We start from the raw sequence: 14,093 nt of genomic DNA, 5'->3' as shown, positions 1-14,093 counted from the left end.
ATTGTCCTGTTGGAAAATAACAGTCCCTCAGAGTTGGGGAACATTGCCTGAGCAGAAGAAATCAACTGATTTTCCAGGATAACATTGTATGCAGCTTGATTCATATGTTCTTCACAAAGAACAACCTGCCCAATTCCAGCCTTGCTGAAGCATCCCCAGATCATCACTGATCCTCCATCAAATTTTACAGTGGGTGTAAGACAATGTGCTTTGTACGCCTCTCCAGGTCTCCGTCTAACCATTAGATGACCAGGTGTTGGGCAAAGCTGAAAATTAAACTCATAAGAGAAGATTACCTAACTCCAGTCCTCTATGGTCCAATCCTTATGGTCTTTGGCAAACTTCAGCCTGGCCCTCCTTTGCTTCTCATTGATGAAAGGCTTTTTTCTAGCTTTACTTGACTTGAGTTCTGCCTCTAGGTGCCTGTTACGAACTGTTCTTGCCATGCACTTTACTCCAGCTGCCATTTGCCATTCCTTTTGTAGGTCACTTGATGTCATCCTGCGGTTGCTGAGTGACATTCGAATAAGATGACAGTCATCCCGGTCAGTGGAGAGTCGTTTTCGCCCTCTGCCGGTCTGTAGCTTTGTTGTCAGCAATGTCTGCTGCTTGACCTTGTTGTAATGAACTTAGAAATTTTAAGGATGGAGGCAACATGACGCTCACTGTATCCCTCTGCTAGTAAAGCCAGAATTGAGCCCCTCTTTTCCTCACTCAAGACTTTTATTTTCAACTCCTTTGGCATGGTTAAAAGTTAATTTTTCATATCTATTACTTTTAGGATATTACTAGCACTTCTTTTGCCATCCACCTTGTCCTATTGCAAGAGGATTGTGAACACCACAGCAGGGTTTTTTATACTTTCCTTCATTAATTAAGATTTGTTTCAGATGATCACCTAATCAGAAGCACATTAAGTAGAATGAGGTGTACTCTGGTTGGAATTCAACTGACACTGGAATGGCTGTCAGACATGTAGAGAAGCTGATTTTTATAAAACTGTGCAGTGGTCTCTTAATTTTTGCCAGAGCTGTATGCAACATTCTATTACGTACACAGCTTGCTCCACTCACATTTATACAATGCACAAGTATGCGCCCCTATCATAGTGGCCAAGATACCGGCAGCCAATGGCCTGCAGTTCACTTCCTCCCCTTCTATCAGTTCAATTTGGACGTCCATACCTCATGACACATGAGCCAGTACAGGCATAGTGAGTACAGTCTGTCCCCCTGGCAGTGTCATTGTGGCTTCTGGTGGTATCAACACTTTGTTGAGGTGCTGGGAGGCTGCGGGTAACTTCTGAATTTGGCTGTCCCACACAAGCTGTTTGTAACACCTTCTTACTGGCTGGATCACGGGTGGCACAGCACAGGTCCAATTGTTTCTGTCCGGGCCATCAGCCAAGAACTGTCCCACTTCTTTTAACATCTTCATACTCAGGGTTATGATAGGCTCGACTCATCTGGACCCCTTTAACAGTACTTTTCGGCATAGATCTTTTCCGCACAACTGTACAAACATCCACACTACTCTCAGAGACAATATCTTCTCAGTCTTCTTCTCTTCCCTTTGAGGCTCTGAACCCCATAGTATACTTCTTGATCGTAGTGCTCATTAGTTTAACTGGCACCCCGTCTCCTCCTTTCCTGGCTTGGACAGTCCCTCGACATATGTCCCCTTCCACCGTAAATCCAAACCTCTAGCATGCGTTGCACTGATGGGCTGCGGATGCAGCAAGATGGGACTCATGAGAAATGACTTTCCTGCTCCGGCCTCCTTTCAATTTGGGCTGCAAGGCCAGGCAGGGGGAGTACCAGTCAGTTGAGGTCCCCATTATGCTGCACAGCTCACGTCGGATAGCTTGTATTTCCTGATGCAGCTCCTGGACTCTGTGTGTACCAACCCTGGGGTAGCCACTTCATGGCTCCGAACTGCACCTGTTAGGACAGAAGCTTCCCTTTCTAAGACTCTAGCTTTGACTCCGACCTCAAGAAAGCCAGGATCTGGATTCCCACACAGACACTCCTTTAAGGCCTGTCCCAAGTACTTTAGGCCTAAAAACTGACAGGCAGGTAGTTGCTAACAGAGTCAACTACCTAACTGTTCTACCTGGGGCCGGCTCAGAGCGGTTACTGAACACTCATGCTTGCTGATTAGCTGTTCCACATCAACAGAGTAGCTGGTTGTTTTGCTGGCTGCTCTGTTCACAGAGAGTAACTTCTGACATCATGCTGAATGACAACCGACTGACTGCAATTAGGCAGCGGGGAGCCAGCTGTCAATCGATGTCTGCAGTCACGCTAAGTCAACAGAACAAAGTGAAATTGTTATGGGTATGTCAGAGGCTGCAGACCGTCACACTGCATTTGACTGCAGAAGGTCTCAGCAGTTTGCTTTGCAGACTTCTTCCTGGTCCTTCTGACTCTAGGACCCAGTGGCAACCTTTCCCCAGCTCTAGTTAACACACCTGGACCGGGATGTTTATAACTGCCAGCTTGCTGCTGGGAGTTGCCAGTGATATTTCCATTTCCCAAGGTTGAGGTTTGGAGCTATACCAGTCAGCTATCTTTTTCTTTGGTGTTTGGAGGACGTCTGTGTTTCTCTCTGAGTCTACTCAAGCTAAGTGTTCCCCTTGTTTGTCTATCCCATCTGTCTTTAGTTATAGTGGGGATCAACCAGCGCACGCCTCATCCTTCCCTAAGCATGACTTACTGCTAGGGTCAGGCAAGGATTAGGTATCCTGCTCGGCGATAGGTGCAGAACCTATTTAGGGACACTTAGGGCAGACAGGGTGACGTTAGATCTGCCTAGGGGTCACCCTTCCCCTTATCTCTTTGTGTTGAACTTAGTCTTTCCTAAATTGTTTGTGACAGAAACAGAAAGAGCTGCTCTGTTGATGTGAAGTCAGCGGAAATCACTGAATCGTCAGCAGATGCGGTCTGTGACCACTCCGTGCTGGCAGAGATTGGCACTGGGTACAACCAGCGAGTTTACCTTCCTGTAAGCATTTAGGCCCATGGTGAAAATAAAAAAATAGGTGGGGGAACAGCCCTTTGGTGATAAAAACAACACTGGCTGATAAGTCCCAGTGATAGTAGTGAAATATTGTTTGTCAGACACATTACTAATGCTGTAATAAAGTGTTAAAAAATAAAAATACTTTATTAAAAAAAACATCCCTGGCAATATTCTTCTGTGACCATTTTATTAAAGACATGGATTCCATGCCAGTCCAACATAGTCCATAAAATCCTATGTAGACCAAACTGGAAAATCGCAAAAGCATGACAATAAGAAATATGAATGAAATCTCTTATATTGCAGCACTTAAAAAGGTTCGGAGTGCAGCACAGTCATCAATGTAAGCACTGAAAGTGAACTCCACTCCTGAAAACAGAACATCATATACCAAACAAGAAATATAGTTGATCATTAAGGTTAATGGTTTTTCTTATGAAGAGAGACATGTCAAACCTGGCATGTTAGAGTGAGGAGACTGAAAAGCCATGCTTGCTCCTCTGGGGAAATTAAATATGCAAATTATCTCTTCAGAGAGTAAGAGGACTTGCACCACCTTTTGGAAGAGCATGCATGGCTTTTAAGTCTCCTCACTTTTCACAAGTAGAAACTTAACCTAATATACCATAGTCCAGAGCCTCTCACATACCCAAATCAGATCTCATACTTTGCATTGACGAGGGGCAATAACCCAAAACACGTGCCTACAAATTGAGATTCTGGTTTGGCTTTTATCCTAAGTCATATTGCAAGGCTCGTTCAAGGGTCGCTATTGACTTTTAGTATTGCTGCTTTCAATAGGTGGTGCTAGAGTTCAAGTCCTCTTTCTCTATAAAGGGACAATTTGCATAGGGGGTCATTAACAAATGCAATTTTCAGAATAACTTTCCAAAACCTTACTGAATGAGGATTCCCCTTACTCACACTGAAAGGTATACACACATTATACATAAGTACAAGTACTTAAAAACAATGTACACAATAAACATATACCCAATAAATATACACATAGGAAACCTTACTTTACAAGTAAGTTGCTGAGTTAAGGTAAAAAGGTTCCACTCAGTGTAGCTGCAGCCTGCAGACCCCCTCCATCTCTCAGCCCTCATAGCAAGGAAGACAGAAGTTTGTGTGTTAGGTGGAAGGAAGGAGGTGTTGAGGTATTACAGGGAGTTTTATTAACCCCTTAATGACCGCCAATACATCTTTTTACTGACCTGAGATATAAGAGAATAGCATATAAGGCTGTACACTATAGCTGACAACTTACTGCATTAGCCACTATCAGTGTTGGCACTGTCCATATCTGTTTAACCCCTTAGATGCTGCTGTCAATAGTGACTACATCATACAAATGGTTAACAGAGTGTAGGGCTTCCTCTTTATCCCCATCAGCACTCTGGATCATGATTATGTGGTCTTGATGTTTGCCATGGCAATTCATGATCAAATAGCTGGAGTTAAAAAAAAGGGAAATAAAAGTAAATGGCTGTTTTTGTGACTCATTATAAGGACAAATAGATATATATATATATATTTTTTTTTTATGCCAGGAGAACGATTTTAATTATGCTTCCAAATTTTCTGTTTTTTTTTTTCATACAGAAACATAACTTTCATAAATATCCCCAATGTTCCCTCTATATAGAAGAATGCCTGGGTCTCTTACCTTATTGGCAAACAATAAAAAACACTTTGTTTCATCTTCTGGATCATTTAATATAGCTTGGATTATCTGAAGCATTGGAGTAAGACCTGAAAATAAATATAAAACATAAATATGCTTTAGATACTACTGATCCTTTACATTTCAAACTTTGCAAGTTACTCGAGAAAGTCACTCTATAAGACAAAGTAAAGATATTAGTTAGACTTGCAATTAATTTCAGCTATGAAACAGAATGAACTAGGTAAGCCAATACTATCAGCATGGTGTTAAAGAGAGAATGAAGTAAAATAAGGTCATGAAGATTAGTACAAAGATTCAGAACTTTACAAATGCAGATCAATAATTAATTTTAAAAAAGTTAGCTATATACACAGCAGATGAAAAAAGTATTGAGCCTGTCACCAATTTTCTAAATAAATATATTTCTAAAGGTGCTCTTAACACGGAATTCTCACCAGATATCCATAACAACTCATCCAATGCACACAGGCCAAGAAATCAAACCATAGATTTCCATAAATTAAGTTATTTTTAATAATAATTGTCTAATCATTGGGTCAAAGGAACAATGGCAGCTCAGTTTTGGTATCCAAAGGGGGTGCACAATGTAAGGCGGAGAGACGGCCTCGGCGTGCCTTGTCCGGGACGAGTCTGGAACCACCGATGCTGTCATCCGAGTTGCAGGGGGGAGAGTTTATGGAGCGCCCCTGTAGGGCAGTGGGGTACTCGGTACCGGGTCCTTCGGTTCTCAAGGGAGATGTCACGGAGGTTTACTTTATTTAAATGCAGAACAGTCTATCAACCCCCACGGGCTCACTGCATTTCCTTCAGTTTATTCAAAGTACATAATTTTAGACTAATTCTTAACTCTATAATGTTGACTACATCCTATTGACTATGTAAACACAATTCTATCTAACTACTCAACACTTTCAAACATTATCACCTTTAGGCAAAGTGCAACAAATGAGCATTCCCTTTAAGGGCAAACTCAAGTCTTTTCTGAGGTAGTGCAAAGTATCAATCACATCATCAATCAAGTCAGTTTTAGTAACAAAGGTGACGTGATGCGAGGGACCCCTGACGAACCCCCAACGTTGGGCTTGGGTGGGCTACAAGACGTGTATTCTGACCCGGAATTCTGCCACACCAATGGGTTTTTCTTCAGGTCTGAAAAGCAAAGCAATTTTTACAACAAGATTAACAGCAGTTTCTGTTGTGATCCGCTTTTTGGCTCCCCTGGTGGTGGTTGGTGGTACTGGAGACTTGTGTGTGCTTTTCTCCCTCAGCTCACCTGCTTCCATCAGTTTTGGGAGTTCCCTATTTAGCCTTGCTCTCCAGTCACTTCCTTGCCGGTCATCTAACCAGAGTCTTTCAGTTGCATGTTCCTGCTACTAGTCTGCTGATCAGCTAAGTGGACTCTTTTCTTTATTGTTTTGTTTTTCTTGTCCAGTTTACAGTTTTGTCATTTCCTGTTACTGGAAGCTCTTGTGGACTGAAATTGCCACTCCTGTGTCATGAGTTGACACAGGAGTCTTAAAGTAATTTCAGGATGGGTTTTTTGAAAGGGTTTTTCAGCTGACCGTGAAGTCCTCTTTTGTATCCTTCCTCTATCTAGTAAGTGGACCTCGCTTTGCTAAATCTACCTTCATACTGTGTATGTCTTTTCCTCTGAACTCACCGTTAATATACGTGGGGGCCACTATCATCTTTGGGGAATTTCTCTAGAGGTAAGCCAGGTCTGTTCCTTCCTCTTCCAGGCGTAGTTAGTTCTCCGGCTGGTGCATGGCATCTAGGCAGCCGTAGGAATGCTTCCTGGCTACTGTTAGTTGTGTGGTAGATTTAGGTCACGGTCAGCTTGAGTTTCCATCACCCGAGAGCTAGTCTGTTATTTTTGTGTTTCTGATGTTCCCATGCCATTGGGGAATCATGACAGTATGACCGGCCACTGTTAAACTAATTGGCAGAAGAAAGGAGAGTAAAAGAAGTCTGTAGATTTTTTTTTTTTTCCTCTCATGTTTGCTACTTAGTTGGCTCAGTTGTATTTCTGCTCTATTTACAGCCTTGCCTTTCTCTCCTTCTAATCCTTGAATGGCTCTGATCTCTCCGGTTTAAGGATGGACCCACAGAGTTTGGCTGCAGGTTTAAATAATCTTGCTACGAAGGTTCAGAATTTACAAGATTATGTTATACGTACTCCTATTTCTGAACCTAAGATTCCTACACCAGAGGTATTTTCCGGAGATAGATCTCGATTTCTGAATTTCAAATGTAATTGTAAATTATTCCTTTCTCTCAGACCTCACTCCTCTGGAGATCCTGTTCAGCAGGTTAAAATTGTGATTTCGTTACTGCGAGGTGACCCTCAAAATTGGGCATTTTCATTGACACCAGGGGATCCTGCGTTGCTCAATGTGGATGCGTTTTTTCTGGCTTTAGGGTTGCTGTATGAGGAACCTAATTTGGAGATTCAAGCTGAAAAAGCTTTAATAGCCCTGTCTCAAGGGCAAGATGAAGCTGAGATATACTGCCAAAAATTTCGTAAATGGTCTGTGCTTACTCAGTGGAATGAGTGTGCCCTAGCGGCAAATTTCAGAGAGGGCCTTTCTGATGCCGTTAAGGATGTCATGGTGGGGTTTCCTACGCCCACAGGTCTGAATGAGTCCATGACAATGGCGATTCAGATTGATCGGCGTTTGCGGGAGCGCAAACCCGTGCACCATTTGGTGGTATCTTCTGAAGGGACGCCAGAGAAAATGCAATGTGACAGAATTCTGTCAAGAAGCGAGCGGCAGAATTATAGGCGCAAAAATGGCTTGTGCTTCTACTGTGGTGATTCCGCGCATGTTATATCAGCATGCTCTAAACGTACTAGGAAGGTTGACAAGTCTGTTTCTATTGGCACTTTACAGTCTAAATTTCTTCTGTCTGTAACTCTGATTTGTTCATTATCAGTTATTACCGTGGATGCCTATGTGGACTCTGGCGCCGCTCTGAGTCTCATGGATTGGTCCTTCGCCAGGCGCTGTGGGTTTGATTTGGAGCCTCTGGAAGTTCCTATACCTCTGAAGGGTATTGATTCTACACCTCTGGCTTGTAATAGACCACAGTTCTGGACGCAAGTGACTATGCGTATGACTCCAGACCATCAGGAGATGATTCGCTTCCTCGTGTTGTATAATTTACATGATGTTTTAGTGCTTGGATTACCATGGTTACAATCTCATAACCCAGTACTGGACTGGAAAACTATGTCTGTGTTAAGCTGGGGATGTAGGGGGGCTCATGGGGACATACCTTTGGTTCCTATCTCGTCATGTATTCCCTCTGAGATTCCTGCATTTTTGTCGGATTTTGGGGATATTTTTGAAGAGCCTAAAATTGGTTCTCTCCCTCCCCACAGAGAGCGTGATTGCACCATAGATCTGATTCCAGGCAGTAAATTTCCAAAGGGTCGTTTGTTTAACCTATCTGTACCTGAGCATGCTGCCATGCGAGAATATGTTAAGGAGTCCCTGGAAAAGGGACATATTCGTCCTTCTTCATCACCTTTAGGAGCTGGGTTTTTCTTTGTCTCTAAAAAGGATGGCTCGCTGAGGCCTTGTATTGATTATCGACTCCTGAATAAAATTACTGTCAAATATCAGTATCCGTTGCCGCTGCTTACTGATTTGTTTGCTCGCATAAGGGGGGCTAAGTGGTTCTCCAAGATTGATCTCCGTGGGGCGTATAATTTGGTGCGAATTAAGCAAGGGGATGAGTGGAAAACCGCATTTAATACGCCTGAGGGCCACTTTGAGTAGTTAGTAATGCCTTTCGGCCTTTCTAATGCGCCTTCAGTTTTTCAGTCCTTTATGCATGATATTTTCCGTGAATATCTGGATAAATTTATGATTGTGTATTTGGACGATATTTTGATTTTTTCTGAGGACTGGGAGTCTCATGTTCAGCAGGTCAGGAGGGTTTTTCAGGTCTTGCGGGAGAATTCTCTGTGTGTAAAGGGTTCTAAGTGTGTTTTTGGGGTTCAAAAGATTTCCTTTTTGGGGTACATTTTTTCCCCTTCTTCTGTTGAGATGGACCCTGTCAAGGTTCGGGCTATTTGTGATTGGACGCAGCCTACTTCTCTAAAGGGGCTTCAGAAGTTCTTGGGCTTTGCTAATTTTTATCGTCGATTTATAACTGGTTTTTCTGGTGTTGCTAAGCCTCTTACGGATTTGACTAAGAAGGGTGCTGATGTTGCCAATTGGTCCTCTGCCGCTGTGGAGGCCTTTCGGGAACTTAAGCGCCGCTTTTCGTCTGCCCCTGTGTTGCGCCAGCCCGATGTCTCTCTCCCCTTTCAGGTTGAGGTCGATGCTTCCGAGATCGGAGCGGGGGCGGTTTTGTCGCAGAAAAGTTCCGATTGCTCAGTGATGAGACCTTGTGCGTTCTTTTCTCGAAAATTTTCTGCCGCCGAAAGAAATTATGATGTCGGTAATCGGGAGCTTTTGGCCATGAAGTGGGCATTTGAGGAGTGGCGTCATTGGCTTGAGGGTGCTAGACATCAGGTGGTGGTTTTGACTGATCACAAGAATCTGATTTATCTTGAGTCTGCCAGGCGCCTGAATCCTAGACAGGCGCGCTGGTCGTTGTTTTTCTCTCGGTTTAATTTTGTGGTCTCATATCTACCAGGTTCTAAGAATGTGAAGGCGGATGCCCTTTCTAGGAGTTTTGAGCCTGATTCCCCTGGTGATTCGGAACCTACAGGTATCCTTAAGGATGGGGTGATATTATCCGCTATTTCCCCAGATCTGCGACGTGCTTTGCAAGAGTTTCAGGCGGATAGACCTGATCGCTGTCCACCTGGTAGACTGTTTGTTCCTGATGATTGGACCAGTAGAGTCATCTCGGAGGTTCATTCTTCTATGCTGGCGGGTCATCCTGGAATTTTTGGTACCAGGGATTTGGTGGCTAGATCCTTCTGGTGGCCATCTCTGTCTCGTGATGTGCGTGTTATTGTGCAGTCTTGTGATGTGTGTGCTCGGGCCAAGCCTTGTTGTTCTAGGGCTAGCGGGTTGTTGTTGCCCTTGCCTATCCCGAAGAGGCCTTGGACGCACATCTCGATGGACTTTATTTCTCATCTTCCTGTCTCTCAGAGGATGTCTGTTATCTGGGTGGTGTGTGACCGTTTTTCTAAGATGGTTCATTTGGTGCCATTGCCGAAGTTGCCTTCCTCGTCTGAGTTGGTTCCTTTGTTTTTTCAAAATGTGGTTCGCTTGCATGGTATTCCTGAAAATATCGTTTCTGATAGGGGTACCCAGTTCGTTTCTAGATTTTGGCGGGCATTCTGGGCCAGGTTGGGCATTGATTTGTCTTTTTCATCTGCCTTCCATCCTCAGACTAATGGCCAGACGGAGCGAACTAATCAAACTTTGGAGACGTATTTGAGGTGTTTTGTGTCTGCGGATCAGGATGATTGGGTTGCCTTTTTGCCGTTGGCGGAGTTTGCTCTTAATAACCGGGCCAGTTCTGCCACTTTGGTTTCCCCTTTCTTTTGCAATTCGGGGTTTCATCCCCGTTTTTCTTCTGGTCAGGTGGAGTCTTCGGATTGTCCTGGAGTAGATGCTGTGGTGGATCGGTTGTATCGGATTTGGGAACAAGTGGTGGACAATTTGAATTTGTCCCAGGAGAGGACTCAGCGGTTTGCTAACCGCCAGCGTCGGGTTGGTCCTCGCCTTCGTGTTGGGGACTTGGTGTGGTTGTCTTCCCGTTTTGTCCCTATGAGGGTTTCTTCTCCTAAATTTAAGCCTCGGTTCATCGGTCCCTATAGGATTTTGGAGATTATTAACCCTGTTTCCTTTCGTTTGGACCTTCCGGCATCTTTCGCTATCCATAATGTGTTCCATCGGTCGTTGTTGCGGAGATACGAGGTGCCGGTGGTTCCTTCTGCTGTGCCTCCTGCTCCTGTGCTGGTTGAGGGTGAATTGGAGTACGTTATAGAGAAGATCTTGGACTCCCGTATTTCCAGGCGGAGACTCCAGTACCTGGTTAAATGGAAGGGCTATGGTCAGGAAGATAATTCTTGGGTAACTGCCTCTGATGTTCATGCCTCGGATTTGGTTCGTGCCTTTCATAGGGCTCATCCAGGTCGCCCTGGCGGTTCTTGTGAGGGTTCGGTGCCCCCTCCTTAAGGGGGGGGTACTGTTGTGATCCGCTTTTTGGCTCCCCTGGTGGTGGCTGGTGGTACTGGAGACTTGTGTGTGCTTTTCTCCCTCAGCTCACCTGCTTCCATCAGTTTTGGGAGTTCCCTATTTAGCCTTGACCTCCAGTCACTTCCTTGCCGGTCATCATTGTAACCAGGGTCTTTCAGTTGCATGTTCCTGCTACTAGTCTGCTGATCAGCTAAGTGGACTCTTGTCTTTATTGTTTTGTTTTTTTTGTCCAGTTTACAGTTTTGTCATTTCCTGTTACTGGAAGCTCTTGTGGACTGAAATTGCCACTCCTGTGTCATGAGTTGACACAGGAGTCTTAAAGTAATTTCAGGATGGGTTTTTTGAAAGGGTTTTTCAGCTGACCGTGAAGTCCTCTTTTGTATCCTTCCTCTATCTAGTAAGTGGACCTCGCTTTGCTAAATCTACCTTCATACTGTGTATGTCTTTTCCTCTGAACTCACCGTTAATATACGTGGGGGCCACTATCATCTTTGGGGAATTTCTCTAGAGGTAAGCCAGGTCTGTTCCTTCCTCTTCCAGGCGTAGTTAGTTCTCCGGCTGGCGCATGGCATCTAGGCAGCCGTAGGAATGCTTCCTGGCTACTGTTAGTTGTGTGGTAGATTTAGGTCACGGTCAGCTTGAGTTTCCATCACCCGAGAGCTAGTCTGTTATTTTTGTGTTTCTGATGTTCCCATGCCATTGGGGAATCATGACAAGTTTCTGTTAGAGGCAGTCTCTGTAAAAGCCTCCTTTATGAAACCAGTAGGAAGCACCCTTAAGAAGGTGCCAACTATTTACAAGGACAGTTTGTGATCATGCGCGGTTCATGATTCTGCAGTTCTTTGTAACAATAATAAAACTTGTGCAAACTGAGGATCTCTTTAAATGTGGGACCCCTTTAAGGATTAACCCTAGACGGGTTTAAGGCAGCAAAAGAATGTTTAGTAACTATTTACAATCTTGTCAGTGTTCTTTTATTGCAATTTTGGAGGTAGCACCGGTGGAGGTAGTCCTTTTGGGTACTGGCGGCTACCAGGTGCTACATAGGGGGCTACCTCACTCCAGATGGGGGTCTGAGTGCCCACTGAGTTCTGTTCTGAGGTATCCTTAGCACAGGTTACCATTGGAGTTGGTTCCGTGGCCACAACAGTTTCTGTGGTAGTGACAGTACTCACTGTGGTCCTTGTAAAAGTGCAGGTAGGAGTGACGGTAGTAGTGGTTGTGGTAGCAGTTGTCTTGACACATGGCGGTGCTGTTGTCACAGGAGACGGCATAGCATGTGTTTTAGCATGGTGTGTCATAGGGCTTCTTTGCTTATGGACATTCAGGGCAAACCATCCTTTTTCATCAAAGTGCCTGGTGTAGGTGACATGGTCTCCTGGATACAAGTCTATATGGATGCCCTTCCCAGAGATGAGATTCTATGTCTCTGCGGTTAACAAATATTTCGGCATACAGTCCTTGTTCTTTTATAAAACCCCATCCTCCTTGGAGTTTGAAGGTGACGACTGTTTACGCGGGGCCTGGTTAGCGGCGCCGTCCTTGCGGGCCTGGGCTTTAACTTGTAGATCACGTTTGTCAAAGGCTCTGCGTTGAGCCTGATGTTTTTCCTCCTTTTCTTCCCACTTGCTGGTGAGCTGGGACTAGTAGTCCTCCCAACTTAGGACTTCTATGGTTTCTCCCTTCTGCGTTTCCGCCCTGGGGAACCCCATAAAGTCTGGTCCGGGATTCACCCAGCGGTACACAGTCCGCTCTGCATATAGCTCACCCAGCAGGGTGGTGGGTGCAATGGGGGCCTTCATGAATTGCTCCATTCCCATGGTATGGTCCCAAGGCTCAAGATGCTGGAGCCTTTGAATACCTAAGGGAGGTGGCGCTGCTACTGGGCCTATCAGCAGTCCCTCGGTCACCGGGGCAGGGTCGTCGTCCTTACCTGCCGCAGCGGTGTCTTCGGTGTCGGTTCTGCTGGCGGCAGCGTCTGCAGCGGTGCTGGCAGCGGCTCTGGGAGCAGTGTCGGTGGTGGTGCCGGTGGGTCCTCCGCAGGCGTTGTCCGGTATGTGGCCTTGGTGTTCAGCCGCATCTCCAGGAGCTGGTCGATTAACTCTTCCACGCCGGCCTGCAAGAGGTCAGGGCCAACGAGTGATGCCTGGCTGCGGGGTCCCTCCAGGTGGCTGGGGGAATCCTCGGCCTCTACCCCACGGTCTGGTTCCGGACGGCTGGCCATGGCATCTTCCACGTGGCTGGCTCCTTCCTCGTCCTTTTCCCGCTCTCTCCTGCGGGGGCGGTTTCTGTTTCTTGGTCTCCGCCCGCCATTGAGGATCAGGAGGCGATCTCGGCTGCTGACGGACGTCCTCAAGGTACAGAGATATTTAGACTGGGCGGCCATTATCTTTCGCGCTTCTCAGTTCGTTCACGCTCATGACGACATGCCCTTCTTCTTCTCCTGCACTCCTCGTGGCGCTGTAATGGCGACGATTTTGGCGGGAATTTTTGGCAGTCTTTTGCAATACACAGTTTTTTAGCAAATCACAGTTCAACACAGTTCTGGCACAGTTCTTAGGCGCACATGACCCGATTTTCAGGCATAAGTAGATTCTGTTTGTGACGCCAAAGTATTTGGAGCGCCCCCATAAGGCAGTGGGGTACTTGGTACCGGGTCCTTTGGTTCTCAAGGGGGATGTCACGGTGGCTGACCCGGTCCGTGGCCCTCGGGAGGTCCGCAGTAAAAGGGAAAGGTCTTTAAAGGGGAAATGTTCGTGACGCCACCTGTGGTATTCAGTCAGGATGATCGACGCTGCTTAGGGGTCCGCTGGGGTGATGTTATGGCAGCTAGATGGTATACCTTCCCACAGGTGAAGTATGTCCCCAGGGCTTCCCAGTGTGTAGATGGTGAATGGTGTAAGGCGCAGTGAAGAATGAGGACACAAGGTTGCAGTCTCTAGTCTTTACCTTTACTGAAGGCTTCAGCATCCACAGTCCAGAGCACTGGATCACAGGGCAGGCAGAGTCCGGCCGGTTTGGAGGCAAATCCAGAGTCCCCTTACCCAGGTGGAAATCAGTAGCCTTCCTCTAGCGCCTGGGTGTTGTAGTACCTTACTGCTGAGCCTCTCATAAGGTCCTCACAACTGTTGTAGATGTTCTAGATGTTATGTCTCTTTCTATGTCCCCCAGATGGATAGGACAAACCCGTATGACTGGTGGCCTGAGGCTTTTTA

At 45.7% G+C, this 14,093-nt stretch overlaps 1 protein-coding gene across 1 annotated transcript in view; it reads right to left on the bottom strand.

The window, feature by feature from the left end:
• Positions 1-14,093, bottom strand: part of CYB5R1 (cytochrome b5 reductase 1) — a 282,834-nt gene that overhangs the window by 35,397 nt on the left and 233,344 nt on the right. The window contains exon 6 of the mRNA XM_077299540.1: positions 4,691-4,776. Coding sequence (XP_077155655.1) covers positions 4,691-4,776 — 86 coding nt within the window. The remainder of the gene's footprint in view (positions 1-4,690; positions 4,777-14,093) is intronic.

Source organism: Ranitomeya variabilis, chromosome 3 (assembly GCF_051348905.1).
Source record: "Ranitomeya variabilis isolate aRanVar5 chromosome 3, aRanVar5.hap1, whole genome shotgun sequence".
Lineage (NCBI taxonomy): Eukaryota > Metazoa > Chordata > Amphibia > Anura > Dendrobatidae > Ranitomeya > Ranitomeya variabilis.
This window is presented reverse-complemented; position numbering and strand designations above follow the sequence as displayed.